This window comes from Microcaecilia unicolor, chromosome 4, assembly GCF_901765095.1.
Source record: "Microcaecilia unicolor chromosome 4, aMicUni1.1, whole genome shotgun sequence".
Taxonomy (NCBI): Eukaryota; Metazoa; Chordata; class Amphibia; order Gymnophiona; family Siphonopidae; genus Microcaecilia; species Microcaecilia unicolor.
The window spans coordinates 353,222,955-353,239,635 of NC_044034.1; the positions used below are offsets into that span (position 1 = coordinate 353,222,955).

A 16,681-nucleotide genomic window follows, 5' to 3' on the forward strand; every position below is an offset into this window, starting at 1 on the left:
AAAGCCAAAAATGGACATGTGGCAAAATTGGCACGTGTCCATTTTGGACCCAAGACCTTACCGCCACCCATTGACCTAGCAGTAAAGTCTGACGCGTTAACTAGGTGGTAATCGTCAGCATGCGTACAATGCTGATTACTGGCCAGTTAGCCACCGTGCACTAGAACTTTTTCTGGGGCGCGTAGTGGGCGTGTGTAGGAAATGAAATTACCGCCCGGACCACACGGTAGCTGGGCGCTAGTTCAAAATTGACGCATGTAGGACACACGTGCGTGCCTACGCCACTTAGTAAAAGGTCCCCTAAGTGACTTGCCCAAGGTCCCAAGGAGCTGCAGTGGGAATTGAACCCGGGTCACCAGGATCAAAGCCCCGCTGCACTAGCCATTAGGGGGAGGAGCGGGAGAGATGTTGGGCAGAGGGGTAGGGTTCTCAGGCCACCCACTTTGGGCTCAGGCCTGCCCAAAATTGGGGGTCTGACTATGCCCCTGCTATGCCTATGGAAAAAATACTATAACCAGGATATAATAAACCTAACAATTTCAACAATAATTCTCATAATTTTTAATGTTTTTTTTAAATTTTGTTATTTTTTAAGAGCACCCTCAGATATTCCCACTATAAGAAGCACAACAAATTTTTGTTGCTTAGTGGTGTAGCGCAGGGGCGTAGCCACGGGTGGGCCTGGGTGGGCCTGGGCCCACCCACTTTGGGCTCGGGCCCACCCAGCAATGATGCAACTCAGCCAATGAAAAAGCGCGAGTTCAGCTCCCTCCTCTCAGCCACCCGCCGGCGCGCCGCGCAGGTTTTCTTCCCTCCCGGCCTGCTCCCTCCCCTTCCACCCCGCCAGACGTTTGCAGCGGAGCCGCACGCTGCCGCCGCTACACAACTGCTTTCTTCGGCGTCGACTCGTGGCAGGGTAACAGATCGGTAGATCGGAGGTGGGAGGTTTGCTTCTGCGCTGTGTTGCTGAGCCACTACTGCCCCACCCCTCTCACATGCGCAGAGCCTGGCCAGGGTGTAAGTGTTCCTTCTGCCGGGAGGAGATCTTCTTCTGCTGGTGGGGCTTGCAGATCCCCCACTTGCTCAGGTATTTCTTTTAGTTTTATTGGGAAGAGGAGAGCAGGGAGAGCACCGGAGGAGGCGGAGGAAGGCAGGGGGAGCAGTGGAGGGGGGCTGAGGAGGGCGGGGAAGAGATGAGTTTTCGGGCCCACCTTCTTTGGGCTCAGGCCCACTCTAAATTTGCCAGCTGGCTATGCTCCTGGTGTAGCGTGTTCAGGGGAAGGCGAATAATCAGAAATTTATTTTCGGACACAAGGAGATTATGTACACAGCATAAAAGTAACGCGGATACAGCACAACTCAGATAAGTGTTCATTAAACATTTTAACATTAATTACTTTTACATATCACTGATTTTGCTGAATATTGGGGCAGGTTATATATTTTTTGTACTGCACATAAGGCTGGCAGGACATTGTTATTATACTATTTCAAGAATTATACCAGCCTGCTAGCACTTATCCGGTGATTCACAAAAGAAGAATGAAAATGAGTAACCCGATGAAAGAAGTGCTACACCCAGTGGCGTTCCTAGCCTGGCTGACACCCGGGGCGGATTGCCGATGCGCCCCTCCCCCCCGGGTGCAGCGCGCCCCGCCCCGGCGAAACTACACCCCCCAGGTGCAGCGTGACCCCCCCTGGGATGCATTTTTACCTGCTGGGGGGGGGGGGGGTGCCGCGCGCCTGTTAGCTCCTAGTCCGCTCGTTCCCTCCCTGCTGCTCCCTCTGCCCCGGAACAGGAAGTAACCTGTTCCGCACAGAGGGAGCAGCAGGGAGGGAACGAGCGGACTCGGACCCCCCCAGCGGCGTGCACCCGGGGCGGACTGCCTCCATCACCCCCACCCCCCTTGGTACACCACTGGCTACACCACTAAGCAACAAAAATTTGTTGTGCTTCTTATAGTGGGAATATCTGAGGGTGCTCTTAAAAAATAACAAAATTAAAAAAAAACATTAAAAATTATGAGAATTATTGTTGAAATTGTTAGGTTTATTATATCCTGGTTATAGTATTATGAGCTGAAAATGAGAGGCAAAGAAATTGAAGCTGAGTTGGAATGAATCGAATTTACAAGATAAATAAACAAGGATTTTGAGTTGGATTAAGAACCGAAATCATTGGATGTGAAGAGCCCTGTTGGATTGACTATTAGACTTCAGACTGTTGGAGTTTAGTCTGTGCTCCGTGGAGAAAATAATACCTCATAGTGGGGCAGCATTGTGAATGTTGCCGAAATACTAAAGGTTTGGACATTATGATGTGTTCCCACGGGATGATTTGACAGATTGTTGCCTTTTAGCTTTTTGGTCTCTTCTTGGGTTCATAGTTTTTATGGGTAATGAATGTACGAGTGAAGCATGAATGATTGATTAGTATTTAGTTTTTTATGTGTGATTTGTGATGTGTATTTATAGAAGAAGATAATTATTGTATGTATATTTTTCAATATTAATAAAGATTATGTTAATTATATATGAAATATTTATATTTTCCTGATTTTTAGGTATAGTATTTTGTCATCAATGATTTAATTACCAGAGATTAGTGGATACTAATTTTGGTTCGATGCCTATGGAAAAAGCTTTAGTAAATCATGCAGTGCAGGAGGGGGGGATGGGTCCCTCGTTTTAAGCCACATTTAAGGATATGTCAAAATTAAGGGAAAATATGAATTGCATAAACTGTTCCTATTGCACCACATTGTTAAATTCCCACATTAAACAGCTAACATAGTTTAGTAAAAAACAGGCCCCACAGAACTGCAACTGGGCAGACTGGCCTTTTTCTGTCATATACTATGTTCAAGAACTTGGCTAAAGTCCCACAGCTTTCCGTACATGTGTTCATTCAATCATTTTTTTTTTTTCTGTGAGAACATCTCCTTTGCCAAAAGGTGCAGGAAATTGAAGCCTTTTCCAAGAGACGTCTAGGCCTCTAGGGGACCTATGTACTAAAGGTAGACATTCAGAATGATTTCACCAGGCAGGAGAGTCTCTTTCCCAGTGAGCAGGCCATTCCTGGATTTTCAGCGGCACTTAACCACATATGCCACTGAAAACCTGGCACGACTGCTGTAGCATTATCCAGTAGTGTCAAGGTAAAGTCAGGGCAGCGCCAGGAATGACCTGGTTAGCAGCAATGTTCAGCCCACAAAGGGGCAACTTCATAAAGGGTGTAAAAAGCTAGGCGCCAAGATACAGCAAGATTCTGTAAATGGCGTCTAAGAAATAGGCACGTCCAAAAAATAGTGTTTAGGCCTATTCGATAAACCGGACCTAAAGTTAGGCGTAGGCGCAGCTGTTTACACCACTGAAAACCTGGTGTAAATACCCTTCCCCCGAATTCTCTAACCACACGCGTAAATCTGAGGAATGCCCCGACACGCCCATATTCCTCCAGTAGCCACACCACCGTTTCAGCTACGTGCATTGGAATTTATGTTTACGCTCATTTCAGGATTTAATGAATCGCCAATCTAAGGCAATTTACAAACATTACTAACAAAAGAAAAGAACTCCGTTCTAGCACACGAAAGAGGCAGCATCAATCAGACATTCATCCAATAAAACAATCAAACAAAAATATACAACAGCTAAAAATATATCAGTGCCATTCATAACCCTGCCTCTAATATCACTGAACCCCAAAATCCTAAAAAGATGCACGTGTAAATTCCAATTATTGCTAATTAGTGCTGACTATTGGCTGTTATTCACCAATTATCACTGCTGATTGACTCATTACTCAGTTAATTTGCATGTGTAAATTGGACGCACGCCCAATTTAACATGCGCAACTCGCCATGCCTTATATAGAATCCAGGGTGATTCTATAACAGCAACTGGGTGCCCAGATTCTGTTATAAAATACTAGCGTAAGTTCGCATTTACGCACCAACAGTTCGGCACGCTCAGTTAAGCAGTGTCAATAGCAAGCGTATATGTGTGTACCTAAATGTGACATCTTAGCACAGTGTTCTTCAATGCAAGGCCCGGGGGTCAATGGTGACTCTCAGAGACCTCTGGGGTGGCCCCATTGTCATTCGGGGGTTCTGCTATTTTGTCTCTCTACCCAGGCTCAGAATAGAAAGGGGAAAATGGATGCGGGGAAGAGCCACATGCTTGAAGGATAAGGCATTTCCCAACACAAAGCAACCTACGCATTCAGCTTCTCCTATATAAGCACACAACTATGGAACTCACTGCCAAAAGCTGTGAAAACAACCTACGACCATCTAAACTTCAGGAAATCACAAAAAACCAACCTGTTCAAAAAGGCATACCCTACCGACCCAACATAAATGCCTATACTCCGCAACACAGCAAAACCAAAGCTCATAATGGACACTATATAACCTCTCCTTTCTTTGATCCCCATTGTGCCTGAACCTTAATCGACCACAACATCACCATGTATTTGTTTCTCTACCAGACTTGGCGAACGCCTTTACGGTACTATGTAAGCCACATTGGGCCTGCAAATAGGTGGGAAAATGTGGGATACAAATGTAACAAATAAATAAACAAAAGAGAATGCATTTGGAAAAGCTCACAACTTTGAGAATTCCCCCCAATGAAGTTTGAAGGTGGGCTGGTAGGGTGGATGTCATTTGACACGCACTGGTCAGCAGTGCCATTGCCCCACATGGAAAGATACTTGGTGGCTCCCCTTCAGCTCATTAGAATTCTAAGTTAATTTGGCGCAATTCTAGAGGAAGAGTGTTCCACATAGTTGGCCCAACTATAAAGAACCCGCCGAAAAGAGGAAACAGCTGAAAGACTTGTGATCTCAACAATCTTGAAGGGCGATAAACTTTCAGACTTTGCGCAATGGCCAATGGGGCATCATTACGTAAGGCCTTAAAAACGAGCGTTAAGATTTTAAACTTAATGTTGTGCCAAACAATGGGAAGCCAATGAAGCTTAATAAGTTGTGGGGTTCAGGGGCGGCCTGACCATTAGGCCACCTGAGGTGGGGGCCTCAGGTGGCACTCTTTAGGAGCGGCATCTCAGGGAGTGGCTTTGCGGCATTTTACCTGGTCACGGTGATTTTCCAAACCCAGCAGCGGCAGCGATTCCCATACGCTGCCCTCCCACCTCTAGCACCCACACTCAGGCAGCCACAGTAAAGGGAAGAGGTGGGTACCGGCGGTGGTAGGGCAGCATATGGGAATCGCTGCGAGGTTTGGAAAGTCACCCTGACAAGGTAAAACACCCTGGGGGGGGGGGGGGCATCTTGGCCGGGAGGGGGACAGCATGCAAGCTCCACCAAAGGCAACATCTTGCGTTGGGCTGGCCCTGGTGGGGTTACATGATCAACCTTACTTATGCCTCCAATCACCCGCACCGCAGAATTTTGGACCACCTGTAGAGCCCTCAAAAACATTTGTGGAAGACAGTAGACCATAAAAGAAGGTATTACAGTACTCATGGGGCAAGACATAACTCTGCATCACAGAACGAAAATTTTCTGTAGAAAGTAAACTTTTAAGTCTTGTAACTAATCATATTTTTTTTTAAAACAAGTTTTGACAGCAGCAATTTGTTGCTTGAATGAAAAAGCAGTGTTAAAAATAACTCCACTGTCTTAGTGTGTAACTTACAGTATTCTGTAAGTTAACACATGTGAATGTGGGACCTATCCAAGCCCAGCCCACATGTACGCTCCATGCATGTACATGCTAAGTGAGTTGCGGGAGTATGTCACAGAATCCCCGCTGAGCAGTATCCAGGTAAATGTTCAGACAATCTTAAAACAAAATGGCTATCCTAACTTTATCTGGGCTGATATCCAAGTAGTGGCTGATAACTTCCAGTGGTCAACCATAACCTGGATTAGATACTGTGATATCCCCCTTCTCAGTCAGGGTGACCTGGTTCTCAATATGCAAATCATATGCAGATTAGTGTGCTACCCCTTCTCACTCAGGGTGACCTGGTTTCCACTCAGCACATTAAGCAGGTCTCACCAACTGCATATTTCTCAGGCAACTCTTTATTCCAGTCCCTGGGCACACTTCTTCTAGCTTAACACTTTATGCTTTCATAGATCTTCACATTGAGCCTCCCCCCACACAGATACATGGGCTCAGTACTACACCAATACTTTGGGGACTCTCAACCCCAGGCTTTGCAGCCTGCTTCTCTCAGAACTTTGGACACACAGAGGCAGATGCAGCAACCAAACGTAAAAAAATCAAAATCGTTAAAGTCCCTAACGATTTTTAAAAAACGAAGAATGCACCAAAAAAAAAAGTCACACATGCTCAGATCGGTATTCAAACGTACAATGTATCAAAGAATCACAATACACATCGGTAATCGGCCCCTAAATCATGCGCAGAGCAGCCAAGCGTTTTGCTGGCTGCTCTGCGCATGCTGCAAACGTAAAAACAAACAAAAAAAAAGCCACAACACACACACGTGGCTACCCGGTCAGCAAAATCCAAAAACAAAGGATCGGGAGGGGGCAAGGGCGCTCATCAGGAGCGTCCTGTATGGACGGCCTTGCCCCCCCCCCCGCTGCTCCCCACTTTCCGCCGCTCCCCCCCCCCCGAAAAAGCAAAATGCTAGCTGCCCCGGTCCCCCTCCCTTCCTGTTCCTGTGTTCTGCAGAGCTAACTCCGCCTCCCGTCATTCTTCTGCCCCCGTGCCCCGCCCCCCCTGAGGTCGACTACGCCGCTCCCCCCCTCCACCGAGACCCCCCTCCCTATTAACGACCCGAGCAGCGCCTCTCACCTCTTTCAGAAGCGCTGCACGGGCAGGAAGATCTATTGTGTTGGTTGTAGAGTCTCCATGACGTCTCTTCTTCCCTGGCCCAGGCCCCGCCTCCTTCTGACGTAGGAGACCTCCCTCCTCCAAGGTAGCACAGGGGCTACCAGACTGGAGGTGGGACTTCTCTACAACATCCCTGTAGGTCTCCTCTATGTACCTCTCTGTCTCCCTCAGCTCCACCAAGTCTGCTACTCTAGCCTCAAGAGAATGGACACATTCTCTGACAGCTAGGAGCTCTTTGCATTGGGCACACATATATAAGTACATAACATAAGTAATGCTACACTGGAAAAAGACTAAGGGTCCATCAAGCCCAGGATCCTGTCCACGACAGCGGTCAATCCAGGCCAAGGGCACCTGGCAAGCTTCCCAACTGGGAGATAATCAAACATGTGACACTCAATGCAAAAGACTGGATAGCACCCCTCTTGCTGCTGGACTGCTGACTCCATCTTAGTGTTCTTGAGTTTTTCAATAATTTAAAACTTGCTACAGTATAAAGGATATTAGCCTAATGTAAAAGTGTCTTTTAGTTTATATAGTATATTGCGTGATTTATTTAGTGTTTCCTTCTTAGATGGTAATGAAATGTATTTAAAACTCTGTACATAAGTACATAAGTACATAAGTAGTGCCATACTGGGAAAGACCAAAGGTCCATCTAGCCCAGCATCCTGTCACCGACAGTGGCCAATCCAGGTCAAGGGCACCTGGCACGCTCCCCAAACGTAAAAACATTCCAGACAAGTTATACCTAAAAATGCGGAATTTTTCCAAGTCCATTTAATAGCGGTCTATGGACTTGTCCTTTAGGAATCTATCTAACCCCTTTTTAAACTCTGTCAAGCTAACCGCCCGTACCACGTTCTCCGGCAACGAATTCCAGAGTCTAATTACACGTTGGGTGAAGAAAAATTTTCTCCGATTCGTTTTAAATTTACCACACTGTAGCTTCAACTCATGCCCTCTAGTCCTAGTATTTTTGGATAGCGTGAACAGTCGCTTCACATCCACCCGATCCATTCCACTCATTATTTTATACACTTCTATCATATCTCCCCTCAGCCGTCTCTTCTCCAAGCTGAAAAGCCCTAGCCTTCTCAGCCTCTCTTCATAGGAAAGTCGTCCCATCCCCACTATCATTTTCGTCGCCCTTCGCTGTACCTTTTCCAATTCTACTATATCTTTTTTGAGATACGGAGACCAGTACTGAACACAATACTCCAGGTGCGGTCGCACCATGGAGCGATACAACGGCATTATAACATCCGCACACCTGGACTCCATACCCTTCCTAATAACACCCAACATTCTATTCGCTTTCCTAGCCGCAGCAGCACACTGAGCAGAAGGTTTCAGCGTATCATCGACGACGACACCCAGATCCCTTTCTTGATCCGTAACTCCTAACGCGGAACCTTGCAAGACGTAGCTATAATTCGGGTTCCTCTTACCCACATGCATCACTTTGCACTTGTCAACATTGAACTTCATCTGCCACTTGCACGCCCATTCTCCCAGTCTCGCAAGGTCCTCCTGTAATCGTTCACATTCCTCCTGCGACTTGACGACCCTGAATAATTTTGTGTCATCGGCGAATTTAATTACCTCACTAGTTATTCCCATCTCTAGGTCATTTATAAATACATTAAAAAGCAACGGACCCAGCACAGACCCCTGCGGGACCCCACTAACTACCCTCCTCCACTGAGAATACTGGCCACGCAATCCTACTCTCTGCTTCCTATCTTTCAACCAGTTCTTAATCCATAATAATACCCTACCTCCGATTCCATGACTCTGCAATTTCTTCAGGAGTCTTTCGTGCGGCACTTTGTCAAACGCCTTCTGAAAATCCAGATATACAATATCAACCGGCTCCCCATTGTCCACATGTTTGCTTACCCCCTCAAAAAAAATGCATTAGATTGGTGAGGCAAGACTTCCCTTCACTAAATCCGTGCTGACTTTGTCTCATCAGTCCATGTTTTTGTATATGCTCTGCAATTTTATTCTTAATAATAGCCTCCACCATCTTGCCCGGCACCGACGTCAGACTCACCGTAAGAGCACACCTTGCTTGTTACCCTACTTACAATAACTGACTATAAATGAAGAGTTGTCCTAGGGGTGGGCAGGAAGACTAAACTAGATCCTGCAGTGCCTGCTAGATTCTATCTGTTAATGCTGTGGTACAAAGTTTTAACACTAAGTGGAAAAGACTATGGAGATTAGTAGATAAAATTTGCTTTTTATATTTTTATTTTGCCTATCACTAACCTGCTATTCCTCCTTTAAACGCCAATCTTTAAGTTCCCAAAGCACAAAGCAAAATAGTGTTCACTTACCAGAGAAATGTCCTCTTCTCTCGGAACTTCTCAGAAAGAAAGTTCAGTGGGACCTTTCCTCTTTATATAGTTTTGAATCTAAGGGCCTTTTTTTAAACAGGCTCTTTGAAGCTGACTCAGTAACCTATGCAAGTATTCTACTTCCCCACACCTTAATTAACACTTAATTGAGGCCGCTGGATGTTCTACCTCTCCAGCAGCCAAGGAACAGAAAATAACTGCCTTTTAGAACAAGAGTGTTGGGCTGTTTAGTTTCTACCACTAGAAAAGGTTTCAATTTAAAACTATGGGGAAAATGCCTATTTCTAGAGAAAATTTCAGTTTAAAACTATGGGGAAAAGGTTTGTACACTATCCAGCTCATTTTCGAAAGAGATCGCCGGCGATCTCCCGACACAAATTGGAAGATGGCCAGCGATCTCCTGAAACTGGCCAAATCGGTATAATCAAAAGCTGATTTTGGCCGGCTTCAACTGCTTTCCGTTGTGAAGCCGGCGAAATTTCAAGGGGGTGTGTCAGTAGAGACGTGAAGGCGGGACGGGGGCGGGATGGGGCGTGCTCATGAGATGGCCGGCTTCGCCTGATAATTGAAAAAAGAAAGCTGGCCTTGATGAGCATTTCGCCGGTTTTACTTGGTCCCTTTTTTTTCACGACCAAGCTTCAAAAAGGATCCCCAACTGACCAAATGACCATCGGAGGGAATTGGGGATGACCTCCCCTTACTCCCCCAGTGGTCACTAACCCCCTCCCACCCCAAAAAAATTATCCTTTATCCCTCTGCCACATTTGAACATTGATGCTTTTACTGAAGTAATTTGAATTCTTAAGTAAAATTCATGGTTCATTGAGAGTCGTCCGAGTTATTAAGTGGAATTTGATAACAGTCTGAACTGCTTATTTGGCCTCCTGGATTATTTCAGTCCGAGCCTTGGTCCCAACAAACAATAAATTTGTTTGTGTACCAGGTTCCCACTACTCAAGACACATGCTAGGCAGCCGCCCTGGCACAGACACCAAACCAGGGTTACAGAGGAGCAGAGCAGACAGGGAGCCCAAAGAAGAAAATGCATGCAGGAATTAGTGGGATGTTGGATAGTTATGGAAGTATAGAAGATGCACTGACTGAAAGAGAATAGTTGGGAGAAATGAAGGGAAGTTGGAAAAAGACAGCCAAATGTGGAGATGATGGGGGAATGGCTTGGAGCTGACAGGACAAAAGCTGTAATTTGTTAGTTTGAGGAATGAGCTTTTATTATCTTTGTAGTTTGCTTAGTATAGAAGGAACTGTGTTTCTGTTTCTAGTTTTCCAATTTTGCACTGCATATGGAGAGGATTATTGGGATTTCCATTTCAATTTTTGCCTTCAGCTATTTTGTATTTGGCACTGTGTTCTCTGTGTGTAACTAAGAAGAGGGATTTTACTAGTGCATAGGGTTCTGTAGCAGTCCTTACTGTATTTTTTTCAATAGGACACACATTACTGTTGCAGTGCTGCCTTTTCATAGGTAAGGTTGCTGCTCTTTGAATACTGAGGGCCAGATGCACTAAACCTAACGAGCCCACAACTTGCGTTTTAAACTGGTTCCAGCCAGTTTAAAACGCAAGTAAGTTTACCGGGGGCATGCACTAAGGGCATTTTCCCTGTCATGGTAGCAGGCAACGAAAACGGAATGCAAATGATTGAAAAGCTATTATAATGAGCTGCACTACCATTGCAGCCCATTATAATGAGATGCACTACCGTTTTTCCGATTCCCTTACCGTAGGAACCCTAACGGGAGGTCTGCACCTCTCGTTAGGGCTCCTGTGAGGGAATCGGAAAGGAAAAGGGCCCCCCAAAAAAGGTAAAAAAGAAAAAAAAAAGCAGGGAGCGCATGTGAGGGGCGTCCTGTATGGACGTACTCTCCCTGCGCTTGTGAGAGACGTCTTTTTTTTCTCCGTTTTTCGCTCTGCCGGCGCTCGTGTTTTTTCCCCCCTTCTATTTTGTCTTCGCCGCGCCACTTACCCCTCCACAGCAAAATTTTTCTATTTTCCTGTTTGCCGGAGAATCAGGACATCCCTTTCGATTATGCACCTCTTCCTGGTCTCTTCAGCCAATCAGAGCGCGTTTCGCTGACAACAGCCAGCTAAACCCGCTTTGATTGGCTGAAGAGACCAGGAAGAGGTGCATAATCGAAAGGGACGTCCCGATTCTCCGACTGGCAACCGAGGAAAATAGTGAATGCAAGTGAGCTACAACGAGTAGCTCATTTGCATTCCCTATCGTTGATGCATTCCCGTTCCCTACCGATTCGCTATGGAATCGGTAGGGAACGGGAATTGCCGACGACTTTAGTGCATCTGGCTCTGAGAGTTAGTGAGACTTCAGATGGCAGGTTTACCAGTATGTAATGATTTTCTATTTTTTTCCCCCAAGTTTTGTATTATTTCACATTGTGACTGGTAATGGAGAGATTTATGTTGCTGCTACTGAGATGACACCAAAATCCCCTCCCCCCCCCAAAAAAAAAACTTTTTTGCATGGTGTGTTCTGTGGAGGACTGTCCTAGTTCTGTTCCGTACCCTTTGTGGAGTAGAGGGGTTCTTTGCATGCAGAGCGTATGTTTACATTTAAATCTGTGACGGTCCTGTGTGTCACACATAGAAACAGAGAAAAATGTATGCAAATAAAGACCATATGGCCTATCCAGTCTGCCCATCTAACATGGTAACATAGTAGATGACGGCAGAAAAAGACCTGCACGGTCCATCCAGTCTGCCCAACAAGATAATTTCACGTGTGCTACTTTTTGTGTATACCTTACCTTGATTTGCATCTGCCATTGTCAGGGCACAGACCGTATAAGTCTGCCCAGCACTAGGCCAGCCTCCCAACCACCAGCTCTGCCTCCCGATCTCGGCTAAGCTTCTGGGGATCCTTCTGCCTATCACTCCCATAGAGATCTTTTTACTAAGGCGCGCCGAAAAATAGCCTGCGCTGGTGTAGGCACGTGTTTTGGACGCACGCAGGTCCATTTTTCAGCACACCAGCAAAAAAGGTCTTTTTTGGGGGGTGGGGGTGGGGACAAAAATGGACATGCGGCAAAATTAAAATTGGCGCGCATCCATTTTGGCTTCAGACCTTCCCGCCACTCATTGACTTAGCAGTAAGGTCTCACGCGTTAACCGGGCGGTAATTGTCAGCGTGCGTACACTGACAGTTACCGCCCAGTTAGCGCCACGCGGTAGAAAATAAAAAACATTTTCTGCCATGCGTATCGCCCTCGCGTAAAAAATGGAATTACCACCCAGGGCACGCGGTAGCCAGACGATAGTTCCAAATTGACGTGCGTTAGACGTGCGTAGGTGCCTACATGCCTTAGTAAAAGGGCCCCTCTATGTACTTGTCCCAGGCTCTCTTGAATTCAGATACGTTTTCGCCTTCACTACTTTCACCGGGAGACAGGGCCCCCATAGCCAACTTTTGCAAAAGTGGGCAGCTTATCTGCCAAAAATTCCAGTTAGTCCATCAACCTGCAAGCCTGGAGCCCCCCCCCCCCCCCCCCACCCCCACCTCTCTCAGTACCGTCCTTTCCTAATACCATTACAGAACAATTATGCTGCTGAGTCTATGACTTTTACACTGATCTACCTCCACCCTCCTCCCCCCTCTTAGTGTGAATTATGCTTTCTCCTAGTTTGACATCCCCATAAAACTTCATTAATACAGATTGTGTTGCTTTGAGGAACCCCCAGATTGCATTCATTAGCCTAGACTCACCTTTCAACTTAAGGTCAACAGTGTACCTCAGCCAAGGATAAATCCCATAGTTTGACATATCCTCAGGAATGGGATTATCTCGTAGCCAGCCACCGCAGGCAAACTGGAAGAAATTGTCACAGGGATCGGCGGACTGGTTCATTTTGCTTTGTATAGAGGCAGCTGTAAAGAATCAAAACACCACCATATGAGATGTTTCTGGAAGGATAAAGTGACAAAAGATGCCTGTCCTTGAAATGGCAGTTAACCTAAACGTATTTGCACTCACTGAGCTTTCTAAGCAGACGTGCCAAATAAATTGCCCTCGTTCAGAACTGTTTTAGATGTAGCCTGTAGTAGATGCCATATTAAACTGGATAACCTACAGCAATCATTGAGTGTATGCAAGTCACATTTTCCGCTGTAAACTCTTAATATGCTTGAGGTAACACCTTCTCTGGAAATCTTCCAAATTAATGCTTTCTATGTTTATTTAGGAATTATTTTTGTCCTGGCAGTTTTCACTCTAGGGCTCCTGTATTAATCCTGTGATCATCAACTCTGAATCTGGCCACTAGGTGTTGCTGTTTCCAATGACTGGGATTGCCCTGTCCTTTCATAAACGGCTGTGAACACTGCCTCCCTTAGTACCCCCAATACCAGTTGACCTGGGGCGTGGAAGACCTAGACCGGGAACCAAATCCAAATCCTTCTGCATGACATTGCCACTGGGCATCCAGACTGACCCACACACACACTGAGGTTTTATTTCACTATAGAACTACAATTAGAGTTACCACATTTGCTGGTTCAAAAAAAGAGGACAGAAAAAATAAAAATGGCTGCTCCCTTTGCTAAAGAAACATTTAATTGTAGTTAATGAACACACATCAAACAGTGACTTACTTACATTACAGCAGTAGACGTTCTACATTTCAAGAACTTCTGGTTTTGAGTTCGACTGAGTCTGAGCCTAAGCGTACTTATCATAAGAGCGCATATCCCTTTGGCTGGTTTCTGAGATACATGTGAAAGTCTTTGCATGACATATGCTTAAAATCATGTTGCACAAAATTCCTTTGACAGATTCAACCAGCAGGGGAGCAGAGAGGGGATCAGCAATGCCTTTTTCTCTCTTTAGCACCCCCTTGTGTCCAGACTGACTAATAAGCCAGAGATGGTTTCTCTCATTATGTGGGTAGGAGTGTTGGTCATAGGCACATATAAATGCGCAGTAGAGACTTCCCTCTCTGTCCCGCCCTCGCGTCAATATGTGATGACGTGGGCGGGACACAGAGGGAAACTGCGCGAAGGGGAGGGAGGGAACCGCCGATGTCGCTACTGCTTCCCCCCCCCCCCCCCCCCCGAGGTCGCCGCTACCGCTCCCCCCACCCGGAGTCGCCACCGCCCCCCCTCCACCCGGCCTGAGCACTCTCTTCTTCGGTATTGAACTTACATCGCCGACACGCAGCAGGCAGATCAGCTGAGCTCCCGTCGGCCTTCCTTCCCTGCCTGTGTCCCGCCCTCGCCGACATTACGTCACATGAGGGCGGGACACAGGCAGAGAAGGAAGGCCGACGGCAGCTTAGCTGATCTGCCCTGCTGCGTTTTCGGTGATGTACGTTCAATAGCGAAGAGAGGGCCCGGGCCGGGTGGAGGGGTGGCGGAGGCGACTCCGAGGGGACCGGTAGCGGCGGGTGGGGGCCTTGGAAAAACCCCATACTAGCCCATTTTAACGGGCTCAACGGCTAGTAGGCACATAAAAGAAAATGAGGACATTTCCCTAAAAATTAAAAATCCTGTAGGACATATCTGAACATGTCCTCTTAAAAGATGACATATGGTAACCCTACCTTAGTGACCTTGAAGATGTGTAGGGGGAGATTCTGTTCATCAAGTACTCTGGGCCATTTCCTTTAACGGCCTTGAAGGTCAAACAGAGAGTTTTAAATTTGACCCCGTATTGTACTGGTAGCCAGTGAAGTTTTTACAAAAATGGTTGAGATGTGGTCACGTCATAGGTCAAAAACTCCCATTTAAATAAACAGTGTCCTTCAACCAGGTGAAAACATATCTAAATCACTTCTTTTCAGACTCTTCAATCATAAGTTGTGTGTAGTGTCAAAAAACAGTTGTTGAAAAGAAGTGATTTAGATATATTTTCACTTGGTTATGTTATGTTATGTTATGTTCCCTTCAAACACCTTAAATAGGTTTGGAGAGGATTACAATACTAAGAAAAAAATCTGTCAATCAGACTGGGAGCTTACAATGTTATGAAAAGAATTACAACACAATAACTGCACAAAGTCTAATTAGAAAGTACATAACCTTCTAAAAAAAATGTGCCTTCAACATTTTATGAAAAGTCAAATAATTTGATTGATTTTTTTTCACCAAAGAAGGTAAGGAATTCCAAATTTAAGATAACTGATAAGAGAATAAGACTGTAAAATATTTCTTAAAATGAAATCCTTTAAAAGAAGGGGCAGTTGTGAGTATCCTGCTTTGAAGAACGTGTATTAATAAGGGAAAACATATAACTTGATGCCATACCTCTACCAATATCTTATAAAATAGGCAGTGGAGGAGTGGCCTAGTGGTTAGGGTGAAGGACTTTGGTCCTGAGGAACTGAGTTTGATTCCCACTTCAGGCACAGGCAGCTCCTTGTGACTCTGGGTAAATCACTTAACCCTCCATTGCCCCATGTAAGCCGCATTGAGCCTGCCATGAGTGGGAAAGCGCAGGGTACAAACGTAACAAAAATAAAATAGATACTATTGGAGGTTCTACATGGAATGTTGCTACTATTGGAGATTCTACATGGAATGTTGCTATTTCACTAGCAACATTCCATGTAGAAGGCTGTGCAGGGCTTCTGTGAGTCTGACGTCGGTGCGTCAGACAAGCAGAAGCCTGCGCGGCCACATTGGTGATCTGCAAGGGCTGACTTCTACATGGAATGTTGCTAGTGGAATAGCAACATTCCATGTAGAATCTCAAATAGTAGCAACAGTGGAGGAGTGGCCTAGTGGTTAGGGTGGTGGACTTTGGTCCTGAGGAGCTGAGTTCAATTCCCACTTCAGGCACAGGCAGCTCCTTGTGACTCTGGGCAAGTCCCTTAACCCTCCATTGCCACATTGAGCCTGCCATGAGTGGGAAAGTGCGGGGTACAAATGTAACAAAAAAAAAAGCTTATAGAAAACTCTGGCTTCTATCAGCAACCAATGGAGCCGTTCAAACTTGTATCAATAGATATCCTCTCCAAATGAGTATATATCTGTAAGTTTTGTACTTATTAAATTTTTATTCTTTTAAAAACATTTTTCAAGAAATTAATAAAAACTAAATTAAAAAAAAGTATAAAAATGTAATTAATAAGTACAAAACTTACAGATATATACTCATTTGGAGAGTATATCTATTGATACAAGAATGATATAATTATCCTCGGGAACCCCTGTTTGTAAATTTGCTCAAACCATATATACAGGACACTAAGTACATAAGCATCGCCATGCTGGGACAGACCAAGGGTCCATCGAGCCCAGCACCCTGTCACCGACAGCGGCCAAAAGAACAAGCAATTTGTCCCACCCATCCTAGAAATACTGTATTATTCCCTCGTCCATTCAATAACATTATATGGCTTTTTCTTCCAGGAAGCTGTCCAACCCTTTTTTGAAGTCCGCTAAGTTAACCGCCTTAACCACCTTTTCCGGCAGCGAATTCCAGAGTTTAACTACGCGTTGAGTGAAGAA

General features: G+C 45.6%; 1 protein-coding gene across 1 annotated transcript in view; it reads right to left on the reverse strand.

The window, feature by feature from the left end:
* The window catches only part of PHEX (phosphate regulating endopeptidase homolog X-linked), a 207,021-nt gene that overhangs the window by 162,906 nt on the left and 27,434 nt on the right, over window positions 1-16,681 (reverse strand). Inside the window, exon 3 of the mRNA XM_030202253.1 lies at window positions 12,941-13,102. Within this exon, the coding sequence (XP_030058113.1) occupies window positions 12,941-13,102 (162 nt within the window). The remainder of the gene's footprint in view (window positions 1-12,940; window positions 13,103-16,681) is intronic.